Below are 23,386 nucleotides of genomic sequence, written 5' to 3'. Positions count from 1 at the left end.
CCCCAGCACCCCCAGCATGCCGTGGGACGCCCGGGGGCCCGGCGGAGCGGAGGGCGACAGCGCGGCGCGCCTGCGGGCGCAGAAGCAGTGCCGGAAGTCGTCCTTCGCCTTCTACCAGGCGGTGCGCGACCTGCTGCCCGTGTGGCTGCTGGAGGACATGCGCGCCAGCGAGGCCTTCCACTGGGACGAGCGCGGCCGCGCCGCCGCCTACTCGCCGTCCGAGGCGCTGCTCTACGCGCTGGTGCACGACCACCGGGCCTACGCGCACCACCTGCTGGCCGCCTTCCCGCGCCGCGCGCTGGCCCTGCCCGGCGCCGGCTTCCGCTGCTGCGCCGCGCCCGGGCCGCACGTGGCGCTGGCCGTGCGCTACGACCGCGTGGGCGTCCTGCGCCGCATCCTGCGCGCCGTGCGCGACCTGCCGGCCGAGGAGCGCGCGCGCCTGCTGGACCGGCGCGGCTGCGGCCGCGTGGAGGGCGGCGGCACGGCGCTGCACCTGGCCTGCGAGCTGGCGCGGCCCGAGTGCCTCTTCCTGCTGCTGGGCCACGGGGCCTCGCCCGGCCTGCGGGACGCCGGCGGCCTCACGCCGCTGCAGCTGCTGCTGCGCCAGCTGGGCCGAGACTCCGGGGCCGCCCCCGCGCCCACGGCCCCCGGGGCGCCCGCCGCGGCCGGGGAGGCGCTGCGCCAGCGCCGCCTGCTGCTGCTGGACCTGCTGGTGCTGTACGCGCCCGCCGACGCCCGCCTGGCCCGCGGCGAGCTGCTGGGCGACCGGCCGCGCTGGCGGCGGCTGCTGGGCGAGGACAAGTTCCAGTGGCTGGCCGGCCTGGCGCCGCCCTCGCTCTTCGTGCGCGCCATGCAGGTGCTGGTCGCCGCCATCTCGCCCGGCCGCTTCCCCGAGGCCCTGGAGGAGCTGCCGCTGCCGCCCTTCCTGCAGCCGCTGGACCTCACTGGCAAGAGCTAGCCCGGCGCCCCGGACCGGGAGAAGACTATTTTCGGAGCTGTGCTAGCACTTCACATATATTGGTTGCTGTACCTGAGACTCCGCCTCGTCTGTCCCATGGGGGCTGGGGGGCGGCTGGGCTCCAAGCGGCAGGCTTTCTGGTCCGGTTGGGCTCCGTGCGTGGCCTCCCCACGCAGAGCGGGGCTGAGGGGTCACGTGGCTCCCAAGAGCAGGCCTTGGCCTCAGCTCACTGGCCTGCATCTAGATTCTAGAACCTGCTGGAAGCTTAGCCCTCTGGCAGTGACCGCTAAGCTGAGCAGGGCTGAGGACTGACCGCAGGGGCCGGGGCTGGGGCTGGAGGGCGAGGAGGGCGGAAGGCTGCAGTGCGACAGGAAGAGGTGCACCCCAAGTGACCCTCCCCCTCCCACCCTGGGCGTCACCGGGACTGCCCCCAAACCTGGTCTCCCCAGGCTTGGCCTCGTGCTGTCACCCCCATTTTGCTCCCTGAGGATGACCAGGCACTCAGCCTGGGCTCTGGCCCCAGCTCCACGCCTCAGGTGGGTTAGCTGTGCCTTAACCCGCCCTCAGTCCCCTCAGGGTGGGCCTCCCAGCGTCCCTGGCCCAGCCCCAGCCCCAGGGGGTGTTAGGTGGTGCCCACGGGTGGTGATGGCCGCATCGCCCAGTGGGAAGCCTGCTAGTCCAGCCAGTAGAGCCGGCAGGTTCTCAAGGTGCAGACTTGCCAGCAGACACGTCACAGCCCCAGGAATTCTGCTGGGCCGCGAAATTCAACCCGTGCTGCCTGGGCAGACACAGTGTCCTGCCAGGAGCTGAGGGCTAAAGGTGTGCGTGATGTGGTGACCAGCCTGCCCCCAGCGTCCCTGAGGGGCCAGAGGCTCTGGCTGGTGGGCCATAGGACGGATACAGAAGGGCCTGGGTAGCAGGAAAGGCTTGCTTGGTGGACCTGGCTCGGGCCTGTACCTACCACCCACCCTCAGGGTGACCTGGGACAAACGCCCTGCAGCCTGGGCTTCTGTGTCCCATGTGTTCAAAGGGTTTTGGGCCATTTCCAAGCTCTACGTGCCCTGAAAAGCATATGGCCCCAGGCCCCAGTTCCTGGGCCGTGTGCGGTGGGGGTGCACAGCCCTGGTGGGAAGGAGAGGGTAAGGGTGCAGAGCCAGTGGCTGATCCTGGGCCCCTCCCCCCACTGTGTGTCCTGAGGCAGTAAGGGGTCTTCTCTGAACCTGGGCACCTGTGGGGAGTGAGGGTGTGTGTGTGGGAGGGGGATACTCACCTCCCAGTTCAAAATGGGGGGCATCAGAGCCCCCGTCCTCACACGGGGTGCTGCTGTGGGGGAGGGGACATTTCCTGAGGGAGACAGAACCTGGAACCCAGTACCCAGGTGGTCACAGTGGCCCTGGGGGTGCGGGGAAGGGGCTTGGAGCCCTGATGGGGGCACCTGGCAGGGGCCTGGGCCTGCTGACTTCCTCCCCGTTCCCCAGGGCCGGTCTTGGCCGAGGTCCCCCTTCATTGCCCCCCTTTGGGGACAAGCTCCTTTGAACCCCCTGGGCTGGGACTGGGTGAGGCTGGGGCAGGGGGAGCTGTCCCATCTCAGGGCTCCCTCATTGTCAAGCAAGTGGAGGTGGCACCAGGGCTGGCCCTGGAGTTTGGGGCAGGGTCCCAACAGGATTGTGGGCGGCACAGAGTGGCGAAGGCCAGGGTCCAAGTGGAGTGGTTTGGTTTGGGGTAAGCGGGATTGCACCCTCATTCCTCCAAGGGGTGACATGGGGACCCCATCTCAGCACCCCTTGGAGGAGTGGACAGGAGAGGGGCAGCCCGGGCATCAGCCCCATGTCCTTGTGAAGGGAGAGCAGCCCAGGCCGCTCAGCCCTGTGACAGCCCAGCAGGCAGGATCTTGGCACGGCCTCCCCACGCCTCGCTGAGGACTGACGCCTGTGGTGAGAGGGAGGTGCGGGGCAGATAAGGGTATCTGGTGGCCGCTGCTGGCCGGTGGGGGTGGGGGGAGGGAGGGCAGGCCCAGCATTGGGCTTATCAGCTGGCTGAGCCCTCCAGCCTCAGGGAGGGCAGCAAGCACGGTACCCAGCCCCGTCTCCATTACCACGCTGGTGGTGACATCAGTCCGGGGACTAGACGGCCAGGCCCAGCCAGGGTGCCTGGTGGACAGCAGCTCCCTGGGCCCCTGGCAGCTGTCTTGTTGGCTTCTCTGCCGCGAAGCGTGCTGGCGTTTTCATCATCTTTCAAAGGAAAACCTGACTTTGGCCAATCTGGTTCCCCCCACGCCTGTCCAGGGACCCAGTGACCCCCAGCCAGGCCAGGATCTGTGCCCTGGGCACCTGTCGGTACCGTGACCTCCTGCCCAGAGCTTGAAGGGACAGCACAGGACACTGCGTGCTGGAGGGTGGCTGGGGGGTGCCAGGGCAGGCCAGCCAGGCCCTGGTGACGTGACCCTGTGCTGACCTCTGCAGCCTAGCCTCACCCGAGGTTACCTTTCCCGATTTCCACTCCCGCCCCCTCTTCAACTTTCCAACACCGTCCGAGGCGGCTCCCCGCACCCCACATCCCGCTCAGAACAAGGGTGTCCTGGAGGCCGGGACGGAGGCTGTGCAGCTGCTGCACCCGGTTCGGAAGCCAGTGGCCCAGACAGAGCCGCGCTCAGTGACTGGTTTGGGCTACATTTTAAAGTAATAAACACATAGACTTGAAGTGTATAGTCTGAGGGATTATGACATGTCTACACACGTGCATCCACCACTCCAATCAAGACAAGAGGGGAAGAATTTAGCTTATAGAATTCACTCTGACTCTGCAGAGAAGCCTGCAGGGTGGGCGGGCCGGCCCCCAATAGAGGCCAGCCCACCCTGCACCCCAGACCCGCTAGCGTTTGGTGCATTCCTTCCCGTCTTTTCTCTGTGTATATACATGTACTTTTCCTGTGCATGTTTCCACATACATGACAGCAGGTCACTCACAGCTAGGTGGCTTTACACATACGTAGCACAAGCATCTGTACCGCACGCACGCCTTGGGGGAGAGCTTGGTATTCCGAGCGGGCCCTGCTGACTCCCAAAGAGGCAATGCGGGAGGACTGCGCTGGCCAAATGACGGTTTATTTACTTTTGGAATCAGTTACACGGCTCGGAATTCACAAGCCACCAACAGGTTCGTGGGCAGCAGCCGGTGTGTGGGCCCGAGGTTTCTTGGCTGCTGCTGGGCCGCCAGGGGCTCCCCTAGGCCCGCCCCTCCTGTCCATGGCGTCTGACGCATCCCTCCCGGTGGAGCCAGTGCCGAGGGGCGTGCAGCGCCTCGGCCAGGGGCGCCATGTCCGTCAGCGTCGTGGCTTCTAACCGGCAGCACCGACACCGTGAAGCAATCGGTCCATTTCTCTGCCTTTCCCACGCCGGGTTAGAAAGCCTCGCCACCCAGAAGCCAGACGCCGTTCAATCCGCTTCTTGTTTGCTTTGTGCAAATAGCCGAGCAGTGGCACCCGGGTCCCCTCAGCCCGATGCCACCTGCAAGGTGCAACCCTTCGGGGGCCTGGCTAGGCTCGAGGTGCCCCGGCCCCACCCCCCACTCCCACCCCCAGGACAGGGAGGGTGCGGACCAGGCAGCCTGGGGCGGTCTCACCGGGACCAGCCGCACGCCTGCGGGGCCTGGAGTGGGCTCGTCAGCATCTGGCCCCGGTGCCCAGCCGTACGGCACGTGCTTTCTCCGTGTGCTGGTCCCTCAGGGACGTCGCACCCTCGCTTGCTCCCTGAACGGAGGTTTCAGTGCCGCGGCCTCAGTGCCTCCGGGACCAGGGGACAAGCACCTGTGGGCCGCCCCTCCGGCAGGGCCGCCCCTCGGCGGCCGGAGTGCGCGCAGCGAGGGTCGGGCCAGGCGGCCACGGCCGCCGCACTCTGCGGGCAGGCCTCCCCTCAGCTCGGGCGGGAACACGGCCTCCATGAGTGCCCAGAAGGCACCTGGTCACGGCGCAGACACGGAGACGGGCTTGGAAAACGTCTAGGTCGTTGTACTGTCTCAAAGCACAACCGAAAGCCAGAACCAGGGAGAAACCGTGCCCAGCACTGGAGCCGTGGGCAGCGCATCGAGGAGACGGGTGATGCGTGGAACCCGAGGGCCTGGGAGGGGCCTCTGCCGTCACCAAACCTACGACCACGAGGCGTGCAGCAGCACCGGGCCAGCACCCGGGACCCGCAGCACCCTCCATCGCCGGTGGTGCCCACGGAGACGTACTTCCCGCTTGCCACCGGGGCCTGGGGGCTTGACACCTTGCTTAGTAGGAAACAGGCCTCGAGGGCCTGGGCCCCGAGCGAAAGGCAGCTAAAACCAGCAGCAGCCGGAATGGGCAGCTGTGTCCAGAGAGGAGGGCTCAGGGAGGACACAGGCTGGGCCCAGAGTCCTACAGCTCAGGTGCCGGCGAGGTGACTGGGCGCTGCAGGCGGGCATGGACTGACATCTGACGTGGCCACAGCAACCACCACCCTTTTAGGGGATCAGCCCAAACGCCACGCCAGTGCCGGCTGCACGGGGGCCGGGCAGGACGCACGGGTGAGGCCCGCTGTCGGCCGCTGCAGCTGAGCCTGTGGGCTCGGGACAAACCACGGAAGGCGTGAGGCCTTCCTCTGGCTTCAGGGAACAGACTTCTCTCCTAAGCCTGGTATTTCCCCCCCATCGAGGTATGTTATGCAGGTTTGTAATACAACACACAAAAGGCAACTGTCACTGCTCCTGAGGATGCCCTGGTCTCGTGCCTGCAGCTCGAGCTGGACAGAGACCCTGCTAGCGGGTGCTGCGCTCCCCGCCGGCCTTCCTGTGCCGACCGCCTGGTGCGTGCCGCCCGGGCATCGCCTGCTGCCTCAGTGCTGTGGCTGGAGCGTCTCCAGGCGGGGAGCGCAGTCTGGCCTGGGCGGCCGTGGCGTGGCTCCATCCCGGCACGGCCAGTGCCCACCCCTCCAACGCGGCCGTGTGTTCTCATTGGGCGCCTGGCGTGGAACGTGTGCGGGAACTGCGTCCCTGGGAGGCGGCGCGCACCGCGGGAGCACGTCCAGCGGTGGGAGCTCTGACGCTGGGCCTCGACGAGCCGCGGTGGCAACAGAGGGTGTGGGTGGGCACACGGGGAACGCGTGTGTGCACCTGGCCGCAGCCCCGCCCACACAGACGCCCGCGCAGGCCCCGGCCTCTTGGCTGCGGCTGTGGCTCCGGAACGAGACGGAAACACGCGGTGAGAGCAAGAGCGGGCGCCTCCGTGCCCACATGTCCGGATGTGTGGACTGGCGGGTCCGAGCGCGGCTCAGGGCCGCTGGGGCACCGCACGTCCGGCCGCCTGTGCGCCAGCTCCTTCAGATGACCTCCCACTCGTCCTCCAGGTCCTCGGGGTGCGGGGCGGCGGCCGGGCTGCTCCGGGCGCCGGGCGCGTGGCTGAAGGTCCTCGTGAGCCGCTGGAGGAGGTAGCCGGGCGGGCCCACTGCCCACAGCTCATCTGAGGAGGTCACTGCGGGGACAGAGCAGCCACACCGTGAGGCGAGCCACCCAGAGCTCCACGCCCCCGCGTGGCCCTTTCAGATGTGGGCCAGACGCCCCCTCCCCGGACCTGCGCCTCCCTTTCCTCAGGCGGCCCTGCCCCCTCCTGGAGGCCCGGGTGCAGCTCCCTCCCTCAGCGTCACCCAGGGCTGCTCTGGGGAGGGAGTCCGAGGGAGCCGCCCCAGCCGCCAGCACGGGCGGAGCCTGGCTCAGGGGAGCCGCGCACCCACACCCGGACCTGCCTGTGAGGCACGTGGCGTGCCCCGGGACCTTCTTCCAGTAGTCCCCCGCGGGGTGCTTGTCGGTGACGCCGTAGCGCCGGGCGAGGTCCCCGTTGGGGCAGCGGGCCCACACCGTCCTGGTGCTGAGCGCCAGCTGGCAGGCCTGCAGCCCTGCGGACAGAAAGGCGTCCGGTCTGTCCTCAGACCCCGCTGCAGGCAGGTGACCCCCCAAGAGCCTGCTCTCCCGACACTGCGCCCGTCCCCACGGTGACAGCGCCCTGGGCGGGGCCGGGGGAGCTGAGGGAGGGGGCCTCGGTGGCCCTGTGCGGCGCTGGGGTCAGGCCGGGCGGCCGTGGCACGGGGGGCGCGGGGGGGGAGGCTGAGGGGAGAGAAGGAAGCACGCCTCCGAGAGGCAGGGGCGGACCCGGCAGCAGAGCAGCAGGAACTAGACGCCCACCTGGCACGTGGTCCCAGCCGGTCCCCACGGGCATCTCCTCAGTGATGCCGACGCGGACGTGCACGCTGCACCGGCTGTCGAGTGCCCACAGCATCTGGTCGTTGGGGCTGCAGTGGACGCTGACCAAGGTGGCCCCAGCAGGCTGCGGAGGGAAGGGGGCGTTAGTTTTGGACAGAGCAGACCAAGGTGGGAACTGAGGCCTGTGACGCGGCAACAGGAGGTTCTGGAAACCTTGGCTGGTTCCTGCTTGCCAGCCTGCCAGCCACTGAGCCCATGCCACCCGCCCACACCCCCACGCAGGCCTCCACCACCACCACCAGGTGGCTGCTCAGCATCTGCCGCATGCCAGGCACGGGCCAGGGGCTAGCAATCAGTTTCCTTGGCTCCTGGATTTTGTGAAAATTTTTATGGATTTTAGAGAGGGAGGGGAAGGGAGAGAGTGACAGGGACATCAATGAGAGACAATCACCGATTGGCTGCCTCCTGCACACGCTACTGGGGATCAACCCGGCAACGTGGGCATGTGCCACCGAGCCACACGACGGGCGTGTCCTGGGTGGGAGTCCTGGGGAGACAGGCATTCCTCAGTGGTCCACAGTGAAGTGGGAGCTGACCCTGACAGTGGTTCTCACATATGACACCAAAGGCAGAAATAGCAAAAAGGTAAATTGGGCCCTAGCCCGTGTGGCTCAGTGGATAGAGCGTCAGCCTGTGAATCGAAAGGTTCCAGGTTCAATTCCCGGTCAGGGCACATGTCCCCCGGTTGTGGGCTCGATCCCCAGTCGGGGACTTGCAGGAGGCAGCCGATCCATGATTCTCTCTCATCATGGATGTTTCTGTCTGTCTCTCCCTCTCCCTTCCTCTCTGAAATCAATAAATATATATTTTTTTTAAAAAAAAGGTAAATTGGACTTCATCAAAATTAGTAACGTTTGTCCCTCAAAAGACACCATGAGGTAGCAGAGAAGCCTGCACACTGGAGAAGGCGTTTCCAAACCATGCACCGAATACATGCTAACCCACACCGACAAGCAAGCACCGCGTTTGTTAAGGGGCAGAGGACGTGGAGAGCCACGTCCCCGCGCTGGCCGGCGTGGCTCGGCTGGCTGAGCTTCATTCATCCTGGGCGCCAGGTGAGGGTTCGATGCCTGGTAGGGGGAGTGCAGGAGCAGCCGATCCATGTTTCTCTATCTCCCCGCCAACTCCCACCCCGTCCATCTCTCCCTAAAAATCAACTGAAAATAAAAATATCTTCCCTGGCCCTCAGGGACACAGCCAAGCGCCAGGCAGCCCGTCCTGGCCCACAGGCGTCTGGGAGAGGGAGAGGGAAACAATAACAGTAGCGGGAGGACGGAGCACAGGGACCCTCCTCCATCCCCCACATGGTGTGCAGCGTGTGTGGGATGGAGAGCAGCCTGCAGGCCCAGTGGGTGGGACAGGCCCGGCCCAGCAATCCCATCGGGTGTTACCAGGAACAAGGGCCTCTCCACCGAGATCCCGACTGGACAGCAAGGTCAGCGCAGGAGTGAAGTCACCACAGGACAGCCGTTCCCGCACTGCTCTTCCCGGCCCTGCGAGGAGGCCAGCCCCGCCGGGGCCAGGGTGACCGTCCGGTAGACTGACCCCTGCCGGGGCCACGGTGACCGTCCGGTAGACTGGCCCCTGCCGGGGCCACGGTGACCGTCCGGTAGACTGGTCCCTCCCGGCCCACGGTGACCGTCCGGTAGACTGGTCCCCGCCGGGGCCACGGTGACCGTCCGGTAGACTGGTCCCCTGCCGGGGCCACGGTGACCGTCCGGTAGACTGGTCCCTCCCGGCCCACGGTGACCGTCCGGTAGACTGGTCCCTGCCGGGGCCACGGTGACCGTCCGGTAGACTGGACCCCTGCCGGGGCCACGGTGACCGTCCGGTAGACTGGTCCCCGCCGGGGCCACGGTGACCGTCCGGTAGACTGGTCCCCGCCGGGGCCACGGTGACCGTCCGGTAGACTGACCCCTGCCGGGGCCACGGTGACCGTCCGGTAGACTGGTCCCCTGCCGGGGCCACGGTGACCGTCTGGTAGACTGGTCCCCTGCCGGGGCCACGGTGACCGTCCGGTAGACTGGTCCCCTGCCGGGGCCACGGTGACCATCTGGTAGACTGGTCCCTCCCGGCCCATGGTGACCGTCTGGTAGACTGGTCCCTGCCGGGGCCACGGTGACCGTCCGGTAGACTGGTCCCTCCCGGCCCACGGTGACCGTCTGGTAGACTGGTCCCTGCCGGGGCCACGGTGACCGTCCGGTAGACTGACCCCTGCCGGGGCCACGGTGACCGTCCGGTAGACTGGTCCCTCCCGGCCCACGGTGACCGTCCTTGGGTGCGGCGTGGCGGGAACACTGTTTGGTGCCTACGATGAGGAGCAGCAATGGGGGCTCCGGAAGTTGAACGAGCTCACAAGACAAGCCCAGGAGTGGGGGCACCTTCCAGGAAGCAGGGTCAGAGCGGAGAGAAAGAGGAGAGAGAACAGCAGAGGCCGGCCAGGCGGCCATGGGAGGGAAGCACGACCCCAGGAGGAGCCGCAGAGAAGCCAGGCGGAGGGGACGGCGGCTGTGGCCGGCACCAGGCCGTGGCCGAGGCCAGAACGAAGGCGTGGTCCCGGGCACAAGGGACAGGCCTCCGGGCACAGCGCTTTGTCCCCAGAACAGGGACAAAGAGGAGCAGCAGGCCAGCCGCTCACGGCCACGCTGGGCGCAGGCGGCGGCAGGAGGCCCCGCTTCTCAGGGACCGCCCCGCCCGGATGCCGTGTCCAGCACGGTCAGGGGGGCGGGTGAGAAACTTCACACATGCCGCGTCTCCAGGGGGCACCGGCCACGACCTCCTCAGGAACGGCCGGAGGGTCAGCTCCCCACAACAAGGACGAGGAAGACTTGGGACCTAGGAGCGGGGGAGGAGGGTGACCCAGGGGCACAGGGTGACTAGGCCGGACCCGAGTGGCCAAAGCACCCCAGAGGGAGGGACCCCTCCCAGAAGACGACCTGGTGTCCGAGAGACGGAGGAAACGGAGCTAACGGCCGCCCCGGAGCCGCACTCCTCTCGCCAGAGCAGTGGGCTCCCGTGTCCCCAGTCCAAGCCCTGTGGGTGGCGGCGGGGAGGGGACGCCCACAGGGACCGGGTCTCCCGGGCTGGGTCAGAGGAGGGACTGGAGCAGGGCTGCTGACCACAGAGTTTGGGTCCGTTGTCAGATATGCTTTTCTCTCTGATGACAAAAGATGTCCTGCCCTTAGGGGTAAATATAGAAAACAGAAATGAAAGGTCATAATCCCTTAACCAGAAGCAGTAACTGTGCTATGGATTCTTCCAGGAATGTTCTCGTTTTGGTTTCTGTTTCTCAGCCCTGGAAGCAGCCGCACTCCTGAGCGCGCCATGGGCCCCGGGAGAGCAGAGCCCCTTCCCACTGCCACGCCCACCCATGGCAGCCGGCACAGGGAGTGGCCGTTTCCGGTGAGTGGCAAGGCCAGCCCCAACCCACACGCCCTCCTCCACTCCGGGCGGTCCTCCAACCCATCCTCGCCAGAACACGACTTTAAGTGCACCCTCCAAAACAATAAATAAGTGGAGTGCGCCCTCTGTTACTGACGACAGTGCCGGCGGGCTGCCTGGGGGAGGCTCCTCACCGGCACCCTCTCCGTCAGGGCCGCGCACGGCGCCTGCGCAGCGTTGGGGACGTTTCTGACACGGCTGGGGCGGTGCGTGGCAGGAGTGACTCGGAGCCGTGGATGCGTGTGCCACACTGACACGTGGACCGCCAGGCACTCGGGAAGAGAGCCCTGAAGGAAGGGACGGGGCACACGGCACCGCACACAGAGCTCCGTCAGTACGCTCGGCGCCTTTACACACGTATGTCCCTTACACACATGGCGGCTCATCAGACAGGGTTTGCAACTGATGTTTTCACTCACTGCTTCCGAGAGGCCTTCTCCCGGACACAAGCTCTCCGCGAGGCCGCGGCGGGGGAGGGCCTCCCTGTGCACGTCCCTCACCAGCCTCCGCGCCCGAGGAGAGGGGCTCCCAGGCCCGCCGTGCGGCCAGCAGTGCTTCTCCCACTGGGGGGGCTGTGGCTGAGGCCCACCGCCTAGTAGGAAGCCGGAGGTCACAGTTCCATTCCCGGTCACAGCTCAGGCTGGGGTAAGGGCCATCCCCAGTGTGGGCGTGCAGGAGGCGGCCCATCAATGATTCTTTCTCGTCACTGATGTTTCTATCTCTCTCCCTGCCCCATCTCTCTGAAATCAACAAAAACAATATTAAAAAAGAAATATGTATTTAAAAACCCCCCACAAAACCAGGGCATCTTGGTGCCCTGGTGTGACCTCTGCCAGCGCAGAGGGGGGAGGAAGTGAGTGACATCGAGGGTTGGGTGGCACTGCCTTAGTTCGGGAGCGAAGAGAATTCCCCTCACCTTGTTCCGCTCTGATGTCCAAAATGGCGTTCATTCGGAGGGGTCAATGGAAGGCCCAGTGGGGGGCATGGGGGAGGGGGTCAGGGAGGGGGAGGGTGGCGGGGGGAGGGTGCTCTCTCTGATACCCCAGCGTCCTCCAGCAGGCCTGAGCTTTTCTTTTTTTAAGAGAGTATGCTAGTTTAATAAGTCTAGGGAACTCATTATATCCTTTTCGAGTCAAATGTTTATAAAAATCTAAATAATAATAGGAGAAACTCCAAGATCACATATAACAATATTCATGAGATATCATCCTCAATCCCTATATAATCAAGAACGTAAAGAGCATGAAGATAAGAGAAAATTATGTTAGGAAAAAAATGAGTTACCTGAAATATCTTACTCTTCTACCAGTCACAGTTGAAGGTGAGCATTTATTGAACACCCTCAACTTTTTTTTTTTTAATAAACCTTTATTCATATTATTACCAAAATTCCTCATTTTTTCCCCCTCCACTAGGTTCCCACCCCACCTTCTGCCCTTTCCCCACCCCCCATTGTCCTCATCCATAGGTGCACAATTTATGTTCAGTCTCTTCCCCACCCCCCACTCCCCTTTTCCCTGAGAATCATCAGTCCACTCCCCTTCCACACCTCTGATTCTATTATATTCAACAGTTACTATTGTTCATCAGGTTTTTTAACCCCCCCCCCTTTTTTTTTTTATTGGTTTCCAAAGGGAGTTTAAGGTCAAAAGGAGCTTCCGGTGTGCCCAGATCCCATTCATCAAAATTTGGGTAAGCTCCCTATTTTTTTGGTACAAGATTTAGCTTATCGAGATCTGGGTGAGTCAAGGTCCTATTTGTTCCTCATTCCAAGCACATGGATTAAGAAATCAGCACTGATAAGAGGATTCTGCCAGTGCCCTCGGGCTCAGCTGATAAGAATTAAAAGAATGTTCACGTGCCTTCTCCAGCGGCTCTCTACAGCTCACCTTTTTTTTTTTTTTTTACTAATTAAAATAAAATTTAAACATCAATAATAGGGCTCTAAAGGCCCGAGCTTTTCTAAAGATCTGATGTTGACGTGACTCAGTTCCCTCCTGCCCCCCCCCCCAGCACTGTGGGCGTGGCCTTCTCAGGTACTAGCTATATCCTGTTCGCATGCTTGTTTTACTTTGATGTTCGTTTAGCTAAGTAAAGCAGCTGAATTTAAAACAATTTTGAAATGTTAGTTTGGCCATTTGCAGTCATGTTCTTGGTTTTCCAGGTTTCTGTCTTTTCCGGGAAAGCTGCGACCCAGGCGGAATAAAGGCCCGGGAACTGACAGAGCCAGCCGCGCGGGAAGCTGGGGGACCCTCTCCCTGCGCGGGAGCCCCAGGCACCAGGGGCGGAGGTGAGCAGCAGGGTCTTAGCAGACCTCTGAGAAAGCAGAGGGGCCCCGCTGGGGACCAGCTTCCTTCCCCACCAGTGCCAGCTCGGGAAAGCCCAGCTGGCTCTCAGCTTCACAGCGAACCTCAGGTGGACAGAAACTCTCCAACTGACGCAGCCAACTCCAGAGAGACGCTACACACACTTTCTCCAACCTTTCTACACGTTAGCAAGGCTGAGAACTGAGTCATTTGTTTGAGTGCTTTTAAAACTTCACCCCAAACTGCTAAGGAGGGAGGTGCTGGGGAGACGAACGGGAAAGAGAAATGGAGATTTCCGGGGCTCACACGCGGCGCCGTCAGCACCCAGCACCTCTCCATGTGGCCCAGCGCAGCGTCCTAGTGCAGACAGGACGCGCAGGCAGAGTGAGTAAGATGCAGCAGCAGGAGTGGTCACGGCAGGGACGTGAAAAACCTATCTGCAGTCGGTTCCTGATTCCACCAAGTGGCCCCGCTGCTCTAAATCCTCCCCAGGAGCTCCGAGTGCAGCCCGCGGCCTCCCAAGGAGCCTGTGCCCCGGGGGGCCTGCCCTGGGCACAGCTGCTCATCACTGAGGCGGCAGCACACCCCACGGCCAGCTTTCTCCCCAGTTTTAGCTCCGCTTCCGGGAGGTGGCTCTAGAATCTGAGTGGAGGAAGGAAGCGGATTGTGGTTTCATGGTCTCCCACAGCCCGTGGATGAGCTGCAGGCGGCCGAGGAGCAGCAGGGGCAGGCTGGCAGGGCCCTCCAGCCTCGGCTCGCTGCTCAGTACTCCCACCCCCTCGGCAGCATCCTCACTGCCACCCGCAGCCCCTCCGGACCGCAGGACTCTGTCGGACCCCACACTTCCCAGTCCAAGGTTACTCTAGGTCGCTGCTGGGCCTGCTAACAGAGAAAGGAACTGGTGGGAGTGTCTGGGGGTCACGGGGAAGCAAAGCATGTTTGGGAGGAAAAGGCCGAGACGGATAAGAAAATAGAAAAAGAGAGAAAAGCCAACAAAACCAAAGGAGGGGTTTTGAAAAGATCAACAAAATTATCAAAACTTTAGCTGGATTAAGTAAGAAAAAAAAGGAGAAACAAGAGACTAAAATCAGAAAGGAAAGAAGGGACATAGCCACCAACTTTATAAAAATAAAGAGTTATAAGGAAAAACAGGAACAAGTGGTGCCAATAAATTAGACAACACAGGTGAAAGGAACACATTCCTGGAAAGACATAGACTGTTCATAGGAATGAAGAGAAAACAAAGCTGAGAGCAGACCGATAACAAGTAGAGACGAGTCAATAATTTAAAACGTCCCCTAAGAAAGCGCAGTCCACACCGATACACTCCAGCCAATGCTTACAGAGTGCTCAATACCCCCCTCAGAGCTCCTCCGAAAACGGGAGAAACACTCTCGCTTCATCTAAAGGCCAGCAGTGCCCGATCCCCAGACAGACCCCGATGAGGAAAGAAAGCCGAAGAGCAACTGCCCTTAGGAACACGGACACAAAAACCGTCACAAACACAGCACTGCAGTCCAGACAGAGCAGGCCACACTGTCTGGTTCTGTTTGTAGGAAACGGGCTGATGTAGATACGGGAAGACGACAGTGGCTGCAGAGGCCGAGGGCTGTGGGCGTCTGGGGGAGAAGGGAGTGACTCCTATGGGTGCAGGGCTTGTTTCTGGGACGATGAGAAGTTCTGGAATCGGCTAGTAACAATTACTGCACAACTCTGTCCATGTATGGAAAAGGGAATATACTAACGAAGTAATATGAACCTGGTAGGAGGAGAGGAAGGAAAGTGCTGACACAGACGAACCAAAGGATGGGCCGGGAAGAGGGTGCCTTCTCTGAAGCGCCGTGCGAGCGGCCTGTAGCGCTGGGTGTGCGCCGCGCTCCACGCCGGTGACCAGCCGTCCGGGGCCAGGCGACGTGCGGGGGGAGGAGACTGCCGGCACAGTCCCCTCAGAGCCTCATGCCTGCAGGCGCGTCTAGGTCCTGAGTGTCTCACACAGGCGCTGCCCTCGCTCCCCCTCCTCCCCCCACCCCAGGGAGGGGCAGAGCCACACGGGCCTCCGGTGGCCGGGCGGGTCACCAGGGAAGAAGGAACTGGAAGGACTCCTGTCCCATTGTCGGCCTCTGGCACACACCCAGGTCCAAGGGGCAGGACTGCTGGGCCTCACATCATGCCTGCACCTTGCCCCTCGGCCTGTCACCATCCTGGGGGTTATGATGCCAAACTGCAGGTGGGTGTGAACACAGGTCTTTACCCAAACCCGGGTTCTTTCCTGTCCCACTCAAGCACTTTTGTTCAAAAACCGCTCCTGCCCGGCATATGGCAACTTCACGTTGTTTCCAACCAAGCCAGCCCTTCACTATCTCCCACAGAAACACTCTGAGCTTCTCAACCAGGCGCCGCAGATCCTTAGGGCCACCAGACAGGGCGCTGGAGTCAGACCTGCTTCTGCCCGCATGGCGGGACACCCCGGCTGAAGCCAGTCACTGAGGACATGCTGCAGACGAGAGCGGATGTCTGAGTGAGCCTAACCCTAACCTCACCCTCACCCTAACCTCACCCTCACCCTCACCCCCACCCCCACCCTCACCAAGTGCCGGTACCAACACATTACCTCCAGGCGCCATTTTCAGTGACTTTTACTTTCTTCTCTACACGTCTGGACACAGGCTTTAAACATGCTCATTGTGCAAAAGCCCGAGTTTGGGAGGCCATGGGATGGGGCCGCCGTGATCCCCGACAGGTCTGCCCGTAGTGGGAGGCCCACCGGAGCAGCGAGGCGCCTCCCCACAGCCGCCGGGCAACGCCTGTCCCTCAGGGGCACGCTGGCGGCGGTCCCCTCAAGCTTACCTGGACGGGCGGCTCAATCGCTATCCAGGCCGGAAGCATGAGACTGGGGTTCAGAGGCTGGGTGCCCACGCGGAAGTACACGCCGCCCCTGGAATCACAGGCCCACACGTGCTGTTTTCCACACGCCAAGCTCGTCAGTGTTACAGCCCCTGGGCACAAGGAACACACACACGAGTTACTTTTGCACAATGACTCCTCTTTCACCCACTCTCAGCTTCAACTTCATTTTGCAAAGGAAGAGATGAGGAGCGTGATTGAGACCACCCGCCAGGCGCCACCCAGCAGCCCCTCTGTTCCAGGGCGAGGCCGCCCGATGCGTCAGCTGGAGCCACGAGCCCTGGAGTGCGGGGACGTCACTCCACGCGGGCCTGTCGGTAGCGCCCTCAGATGGACTGTTACGAGCAACAAACAGCCAAAGGGACGTGGGAGAGGATGCTCGTCTCCACTGCCACCCCGCTGGTGGAGGGGAGCACAGCCTCCGAACCTTCACTTCTGCTCCTATTTCTCCTCGTAGGTTAACTGACGCGAAGAGGTAGGGATGTAGGAGGAGCCTCTACAGAGAAACCACGTTTGACTGACAGTCTATCTGGCAATCACCAACAGCTGCTGGGGGCGGGCTTGGGGACCAGACATGGAGACATGAGCCCAGGTCCCCCGGTGGCTGAGCCAGGAGGCGGAGGTGACCTGAGGTGAGGCCAGGCTAGCCTGCCCCCACACCGGCGACCTTGGCCCTGGGAAAGCACATCCAGAGAGCAGCCTCACGCTCAGCTCAATCAGCTCTGTCAGACAGACGGACCTGCAACCCACGTCCTTAAAACTGCAACGTGTGTGTGCCACATGGAGAAGACCAGTGACATTGCAGACTTCACAATGACCCGGCACAGCCCGAGGTCAACACCGGCATAAGGGAGCCCAGCTCACGTGGTCGGCACCGGGAAGACAGCCTTCCATCTAATGTTCTCAAGGTCAGGACACAAGGACTGCGAGCAGGGGCAGCCCATCTCTGAGGCCGCTCCCATTTCCACGGGTGCTTCTGCCCCATCTCTCCGTGGGGGCCTGCTGTGCCCGAGGAAGGCGAGGAACCTGGGTTTAGAGGAAGCCAGCGGCTTGCCAGGCCCAGCTCTGGGCGCGGCCTGCACTGTCTCGGCCTGGCCTCCTGCCACCTGCGTGTGACCGACGCCAGGCTCGGCTGCATGCTGGCATGGGTTTGTCAACGATGAGTTTGCAGGCAGAAGGGCCACGGCCATCAGTAGCAGCGGCTGACAAACTCTCAAAAGCGGAACAGCGGCCCAGGTGCTGGGATTAGGTCCAGAGGACAGTGTGAGGACATGGACCTGGGATGCAGGCTCAATCCTGGCCCTAGTCAGGCTCCTACTGAGGCAACCAATGGGTGTGCCGCTCACATCTACGTCTCTCTCTAAAAGTCAAGGAAAAAATATCCCTCGGGTGAGGGTTAACAAACACATGAGCCTGGGCAATGGCAGCTCTGGACAGGGCAGGCTGGTAGCGGAGGCCGCCTGAGGCTGCAGTGAGCTGGACGTGGGCCTTGCTGGACAACAGACAAGGATCTCCGCACGGCACATGTGGCTGACCCTCCAACATCAATGCAGTACGGACAACGCCGGTGCCCGCTGGCCAGAAACCGTGTGGCAGAGCGTGGCAGGGCCCCCCTGGCCCCTCGGGAGCCCCGGCACCCTCCGCCTCGGAGCAGCACACCGAGGCTGCCCGTCACCGGGAATTTGCCTGAATAACCTGACGTTTGGGCTCATCCTATTACCTCGTCTCTTCGAACAGAATGAATGATTTATCACAGGCGCCTGCTGTGTGGCCCGCCCTGCAACCTGAGGAGACTCGGGGAGAGCAGTGAGAAGCACGTGTCTCCGTCTGCCTGAGCACCAGCCTCGCCGGCTGAGCAGCTAGTCTGCCCGGAGGAGACAGTCAGTGGGTCACTGATCCTGGCACAGGACACGCCCTTTTCCAGACTGTAAAGCACGACGCAGCTGCCACATGCAGACAGACTGGCAGAGGCAGTGGCACCAACTTCCTCTGAGTCTGCTCCTCCCAAGTTCTGAAAACCCCCAACCCAAGGCGGGAAGTGAAGCTCCCACAAAACCAAGAAGCCCATCGATCTACAAGAGCTGCTAGTCAGCCTCCTGGAACCCAGCACTTACAAGCCTCAGACTAGAGTTCCCCCAAGTGGAGCCGGAGGCCCTCACAGCGCAGGCGCATACCTAGCTGGGCGAGGTCCAGCCGGGTCCAGTGCAGGCCGGTGGGGCAGCTGGCGGACAGCGTCCTGATGAACACCTGGCCCAGGCTGTCCAGTGCCCACAGGGCGTCCTGGCAGGCGGCGTAGGCCCGCATCTCGGTGTCAGGAGGCAGCTGCACGGTGGACGGGCGGGACTGTGCGTGCTGGGCGCCCACGCTGCACAGGTCCTTGCTGCCCTGGCACAGCCACAAGGCGCTGCCTGTGGAGAGTGGGGGGGGGGGGGTTTACTGACGAAAGGGCCGTGCCTCTGGCAGCTGACACCCACGGCTCCCTCGCCACCGTGTGACAGAAGCTTCTGCGCTCTAAGGCAGCGTCGGAGGGCACAGCACGACTGATAAGAGACTCGCCCGAGGGACTTTGAAGAAGTGAAAGAAGCAGGGCTCGGGGACGGCAGGAAGCCTACGATGTTGGCCGAGGGGCTGACCCGGGTCGTGCTATGATGAACACGCACTCTGGAGGCCGTGGGGTCAGAGGGCCTCAGAAGCACAGAACCAGGGACTGCTGCTCTGCAGGGGGCGGGGCTGGGCCCCCGCGAAGCTGGAAAGCCTTCCCTTCTCTTCCCTTCCCGCCCCTCCACCACGTTCAGATCCTTAGGTGCAGAAGGTTCAGCTTACAATGCACAGAACCCTCAGGCGAGTTAAAACCTGGGCCAATGTGTCATCTAAATGCCACCTAATCCTTTGGTTTTGAAGACCTAGAGCAATACCTTGGCCCAGCCCAGCAGCGCCCAGTGAGCGGTAACACTGCTGCAGCACACGTGTCAGTAGCGTGCGCAGCCATGGCCAGCGTGACGGGGCCTGCGCAGGTCTTGGCGGACCAGGGCAGGGTTTGCTGCCAACTCGGAGCTAGCCTAGGCCTCAGAGCTTGCCGCTTTCAGCACTGTGGTCAGAGTGACTGGGGAGAAGGCATGCTACTGCTTTGACCACGTTACCCACTTCCCAGTGGTGCTGAGGGTTGAATTAACTGGCTTCTTCCCTTGAACCAGGCTGCACGACCCCGTGCCACCCTGGGAGGTGGCTCCCCAGAGGGATCACCGAGTGCCCAGGCCCCCACGCTGCCGCTCCTGGCTCCCAGCCCGATGCCGGAATTCCCAAGAGGAAACGGGAAGGTGCCCAAGAAGCTGGTGCCCCCTGGCTGCAGTGCTACGGCCCGGGGAGAGGCTGCGAGTCACGCTGCCAGCCCTGGCGGCTACACTGTATGCCCCTCCTCAGGACGCGCTGTCATTACTCACTCAGCTGCACTGCTCTGGATCCCTCTCTCCTGGTCAGGTGGGCCCAGCCCCAGGGGCCCTTGGCTCAGCCCACAAGGGCCACTGGCCTGTGACATGACCCCACCGTGTCTCTGAGGTCCACCCAGCCACACCCCCACCCCACAAGGCCACATGCAGAGGATGGCTTTAACTGTGCCACGGCCACGCCTTCCTGTGCTCTCCACCAACCTTCCTTCGTGGGGGCAGGGGAGGCCAGCACGAAGGCCCACTTGGTTGCGGACGCTGTCCCGCGGGGAACAACGTTGTGCCAGTACGTGCCTGGGGAGGGAAACAGACGCAGGTGTTACAGAAGGAAGAAGTGAACACACCAGAGCATGGCTCTACCACAGCCGGCCCAGCAGCTCAGGCTGGTTCCAGCCTGCCTTGCGTGGAGGGCCGGCCGCTGGCCCTCTGTGGACACCGGAAGCAGAGCCACAGTCCTGCCACAAAGCAGGGTGCGTTACAGAAAGGATGGTGCATGTGGGCTGGCACCGCATTACAGGTCTGGCTACAGCCTGGCGATTTCAACAGCGTGACAGCCTTCCTCCAGGACATGGACTACTCTCTCTTCCTAGGCTCTTCAGGTTTGGGTGAGTTTTTATTTAAATGTGAAATTATTAGTGTAAAACGGAGCTCCATTGGCTTTCTATCATAACTGGTCCCCAGGGAGACTGATCGCGCCAGCACTGGGTCCAAGTGCAGCACCAACAGGAGGAAGGGAAACGGACAAGCACGAGGACGCCTCTGTCCCCACACCCCTCCTCTGGTCCCTGTCCCTGCAGGCCGCGCGAAGCTTTCCTCTCCACGCTGCCCCTTCCGGGACTGAGCTGCCCACCCAGCCGCGTGGGAGCAGAAGCAGTGACCCACCGATGAGGCTGCCCTTGGCGACGTGGAGCTCGTTCTTGCCCGAGGAGATCCAGACGCCGCTGCTGTTCACCCCCAGCAGGCTGGGCTGGCACTGGAGCTGCTGAGACCAAAAGGCCGTGCGCAGCCTGTCTGCCACCTTCTCCACGGGCACCTGGGCCGCCGTGGCCACCGAGTGCGTGGCGTGCATGATGGTCTGGAACAGGCTGCACTGGTCGAACACCACGTAGTCCGTGATGCTCACCTGCGGGAGGGCAGACACGCCGTCAGGGTGATCCCCTGTGGAGCGGGAGGTGTGGCCCAGTGCGCATGCATGTAGTGAGGGCACATGCATGTAGTGAGGGCACATGCATGTAGTGAGGGCTGAGGGAAGTCCAGCGGGACACCACCCAACTGCTGTCAGGACCCAGGGGTGGAGGTGGGAGGTGGACAGGCCATCTTTTATACACGCTTCCTCATGTGGAACTGCTACAAGCCTGTGACCGAACATCACCCCCTCACCTCTAAGACTCTGTTCTGGTTAGTGAGAATTGCTTTGTTTTTATTTTATTTTTTTAAATATATTATTATTGATTTTTTACAGAGAGGAAGGGAGAGAGAGAGAGCTAGAAATGTCGATGAGAGAGAAACATCGATCAGCTGCCTCTTGCACACCCCCTACCGGGGATGTGCCTGCAATCAATGTACATGCCCTTGACTGGAATCGAACCTGGGACCTTTCAGTCCGCAGGCCGATGCTCTATCCACTGAGCCAAACTGGTTTCAGCAGAATTGCTTTGTTTTTAAATTCAGGTATTTCTCATGGACAGCATGTACAATACCAAGACTATACAATAATGAGCCGTAAAAAGGCATTGTAAGTAACAATTTATTATCTGAACCAGGACCGTTATTCCTTATGCCAGGCCAACAGCCTGAAGCCCCGTCTCGGACTGTGGGCAGCACCTGGCTCAGATGCTGGGTCCTGCTTCTCTCACGGGACCTGAAGGTGCTTTTCCGGGCGCCTCCCGAGGGGCCTGCTCTCACCCGGAGCCCTCAGAGTTTGGGGCCTACACATGCCGCCGCTGGGACCACGCAGAGAGCCTGCTTCCCGGTGTGTGCCTCGCCACGGCACACAGGCCTGGGACAGGGAGCCCCACACCAGGACTGCTGGTGAGCAGGACGCGGAGGAAATGGAGTCTGGCAGCCAAGCAGGCTGCTCTGCTGCCACAAAGAACCACCTCAGGGGCTGCTGCTGTCAGTCTCTCTAAGGCAGTGCTCCGAGCACTAGACAAAGCGCATCTGCTCTGCCCTTGGCTACTTAACCACGGAACTTAGTCCGCACACGCAGGGGAGCGTGTGCGTGCTCGCGCGTGTGTGTAAAACCCTATGACGTGGTGCCGAGCACCAAGGTGTTTTAAAGTCTCTGTGTAACTCTGCGAGTGGCACCTGCGTGTAAATCAGAGGCGTATGTCACACACACACACACACACACACACACACGTTCGCCAAAGAGCAAACACACTGCCTTCCCAGGTCCTGACAGCAGTTCGGTGGTGTCCCGCTAGATTTTCCTCAGGGACCTGCGAGCCACAAGGCGAGCTGAGGCGACAGGGAGAGCTGCGGCGGCGGAGCCCACGCTGAAGACGCACCGCGTGTTTCACAGCCGCGGAGGGCAGCGCGGCCTTAGCTGCTGGGAGACCCCGCACACAGGGGCACCACCCCTCTGACAACATTCCAGCCACTCTGGCTGGCACCAAGTCATGAGAGGTGGCTGACACCCCCTTTCCCAAAGCCCTCCCTTTGGGCGCCGCGGGGACTCCCCTGGTGAAGTGCGTCCTGCTCAGAGGACCTCCGAAGAGAGAGGGGCTGGAATTGTGGGTCGGGTTTTCCAAACCCATTGTCTGTCAGAGTTAAACATCATCATCACCCAGGCCTCCGAATGGACGTCATGGGTTAACGTGAAGCAGATCCTAAGCCGCCTGCACCCGTGCGCTGAGCACCTCCTGGGTGGGAGGTCTTGGTGCTTCCACTGCGCTGGGATCTGGCAGTCTGACTCAGTAACCTAGTATGGTTATTCACACACCCACCCCCCATTTCTTTAGGGAAAAGAGGGGCTGCTCCCCCTTCCAGGGGACCTCAGGCCCAACCAGAACACCCACTTGCCACCAGTGGTCGTCCTCCCCTTGGGGCTTCTTGGGGACGATGCCGGTCCTGAACCACAGGGTCCCGTGGATGTCCAGCGCCCACAGCGTCTGCTGGTCCCCGAGCGTCACGCACACAGGCTCCAAGGCCTGCCTCTCACTGAAACGGAGGAGGACGTGGAGTCAGCAGCCAGGCGAAGCCCAGGGGGCCTAGGCGTGCCAGCAGAGGCTCCTGGGGGTCAGCCTGGGAGAAGACACCCCCCACAAGGTCCGAGGAGGGAAGCTGTGCTGAGTGAAGTCACTGTCAACGCCAATTGTTCAACCGCATCGCGGCTGCGGAAAGGCACACGAAGACCGGAATGGCAGGAAGCTCCTCAAGAAAGGAACCTAAGAACTGAGTGGCAAAGGCCTAGCAGGAGTCAGGCCGCCAGGCCGCCAGGCCGCCACCGCCGTCCCCCTCACTGGGTGCCAGGCAGTGCCGGGCAGCTGCAGCTGGGCAGACGCCGCTCTCTGGGCCTCCAGGCTCAGCTGAGGAGCCCGGGCGCCCCGTGCTTGCTGCGCCCCGTGGTTCGGAGCGTTGGCACTAACCGGTGGGTCAGTTTTCTCTCCCCTCGGAGCTCCGAGGCAGGGCAGGCCCAGTGGCCTTCGCACACCCAGCCCAGCAGTTCTGGCTTACAATGGTACTTGCTCAAGTTTCGTGGGTTACTAACTGCAAACCAATATCCTAATCTAATTTTCTAAGGGCTATTAATAATTGTACATTAGCAAAATGATGTGATAGTAATTCTGTAATTAAAATTTTGAATGGCATAATGTAACCAAGTAAATTACAATTCCGAGGGCAATTTCAATGGACTAGGAGGATAATGAAGAAAACAATTTGGCTCTACAGCATCCGGGATTCTAGAGAGAAGCCCTGACGCTGGGCAGTTCTGACAGGCATCCTGAGCCAGGGGGCGGGCGAGGCCGGGGCTGCACAGGAGGCAGCGGCACTGAAAACGCTGAGGACATGGAGTCAGCATCTAGGCGAAGCCCCAGTGGGTCCAGGCGACCAGCAGA

General features: G+C 62.0%; 2 protein-coding genes across 4 annotated transcripts in view; one reads left to right on the top strand and one right to left on the bottom strand.

Moving 5' to 3' along the window:
- The first annotated feature begins 11 nt into the window (after positions 1-11).
- On the top strand, positions 12-1,034 carry ANKRD9 (ankyrin repeat domain 9). The gene has a single exon (XM_036429028.2). The coding sequence runs from the start codon at positions 17-19 to the stop codon at positions 956-958; it is 942 nt and encodes a 313-aa protein (XP_036284921.1). The 5' UTR covers positions 12-16; the 3' UTR covers positions 959-1,034.
- A 4,423-nt stretch (positions 1,035-5,457) lies between these two features.
- The window catches only part of TECPR2 (tectonin beta-propeller repeat containing 2), a 44,207-nt gene continuing 26,278 nt past the window's right edge, over positions 5,458-23,386 (bottom strand). For 2 of the 3 annotated variants that reach the window (XM_036429025.2, XM_045578363.1), the window contains exons 13-20: positions 22,346-22,487; positions 20,208-20,448; positions 19,530-19,619; positions 18,057-18,290; positions 15,826-15,974; positions 7,154-7,295; positions 6,718-6,867; positions 5,458-6,446 (exon numbers count right to left, since the gene is read on the bottom strand). In XM_036429025.2, the coding sequence (XP_036284918.1) occupies positions 6,295-6,446; positions 6,718-6,867; positions 7,154-7,295; positions 15,826-15,974; positions 18,057-18,290; positions 19,530-19,619; positions 20,208-20,448; positions 22,346-22,487 (1,300 nt within the window). In that variant the 3' untranslated portion in view covers positions 5,458-6,294. Of the gene's footprint in view, positions 6,447-6,713; positions 6,868-7,153; positions 7,296-15,825; positions 15,975-18,056; positions 18,291-19,529; positions 19,620-20,207; positions 20,449-22,345; positions 22,488-23,386 lie in introns of all 3 variants that reach the window. The other variant, XM_045578364.1, reaches the window with a different exon arrangement.

The sequence above is a fragment of the Pipistrellus kuhlii genome, unplaced genomic scaffold (genome assembly GCF_014108245.1).
Source record: "Pipistrellus kuhlii isolate mPipKuh1 unplaced genomic scaffold, mPipKuh1.p scaffold_m20_p_97, whole genome shotgun sequence".
Classification (NCBI taxonomy): domain Eukaryota; kingdom Metazoa; phylum Chordata; class Mammalia; order Chiroptera; family Vespertilionidae; genus Pipistrellus; species Pipistrellus kuhlii.
Note: the sequence above shows the minus strand (reverse complement) of the source record. Positions and strands in the feature narration are given on the sequence as shown.

What these genes read in the sequence shown, in the direction of transcription:
- ANKRD9 (XM_036429028.2), top strand. Translation starts at nt 17, where the DNA reads ATGCCGTGGGACGCCCGGGGGCCCGGCGGAGCGGAGGGCGACAGCGCG.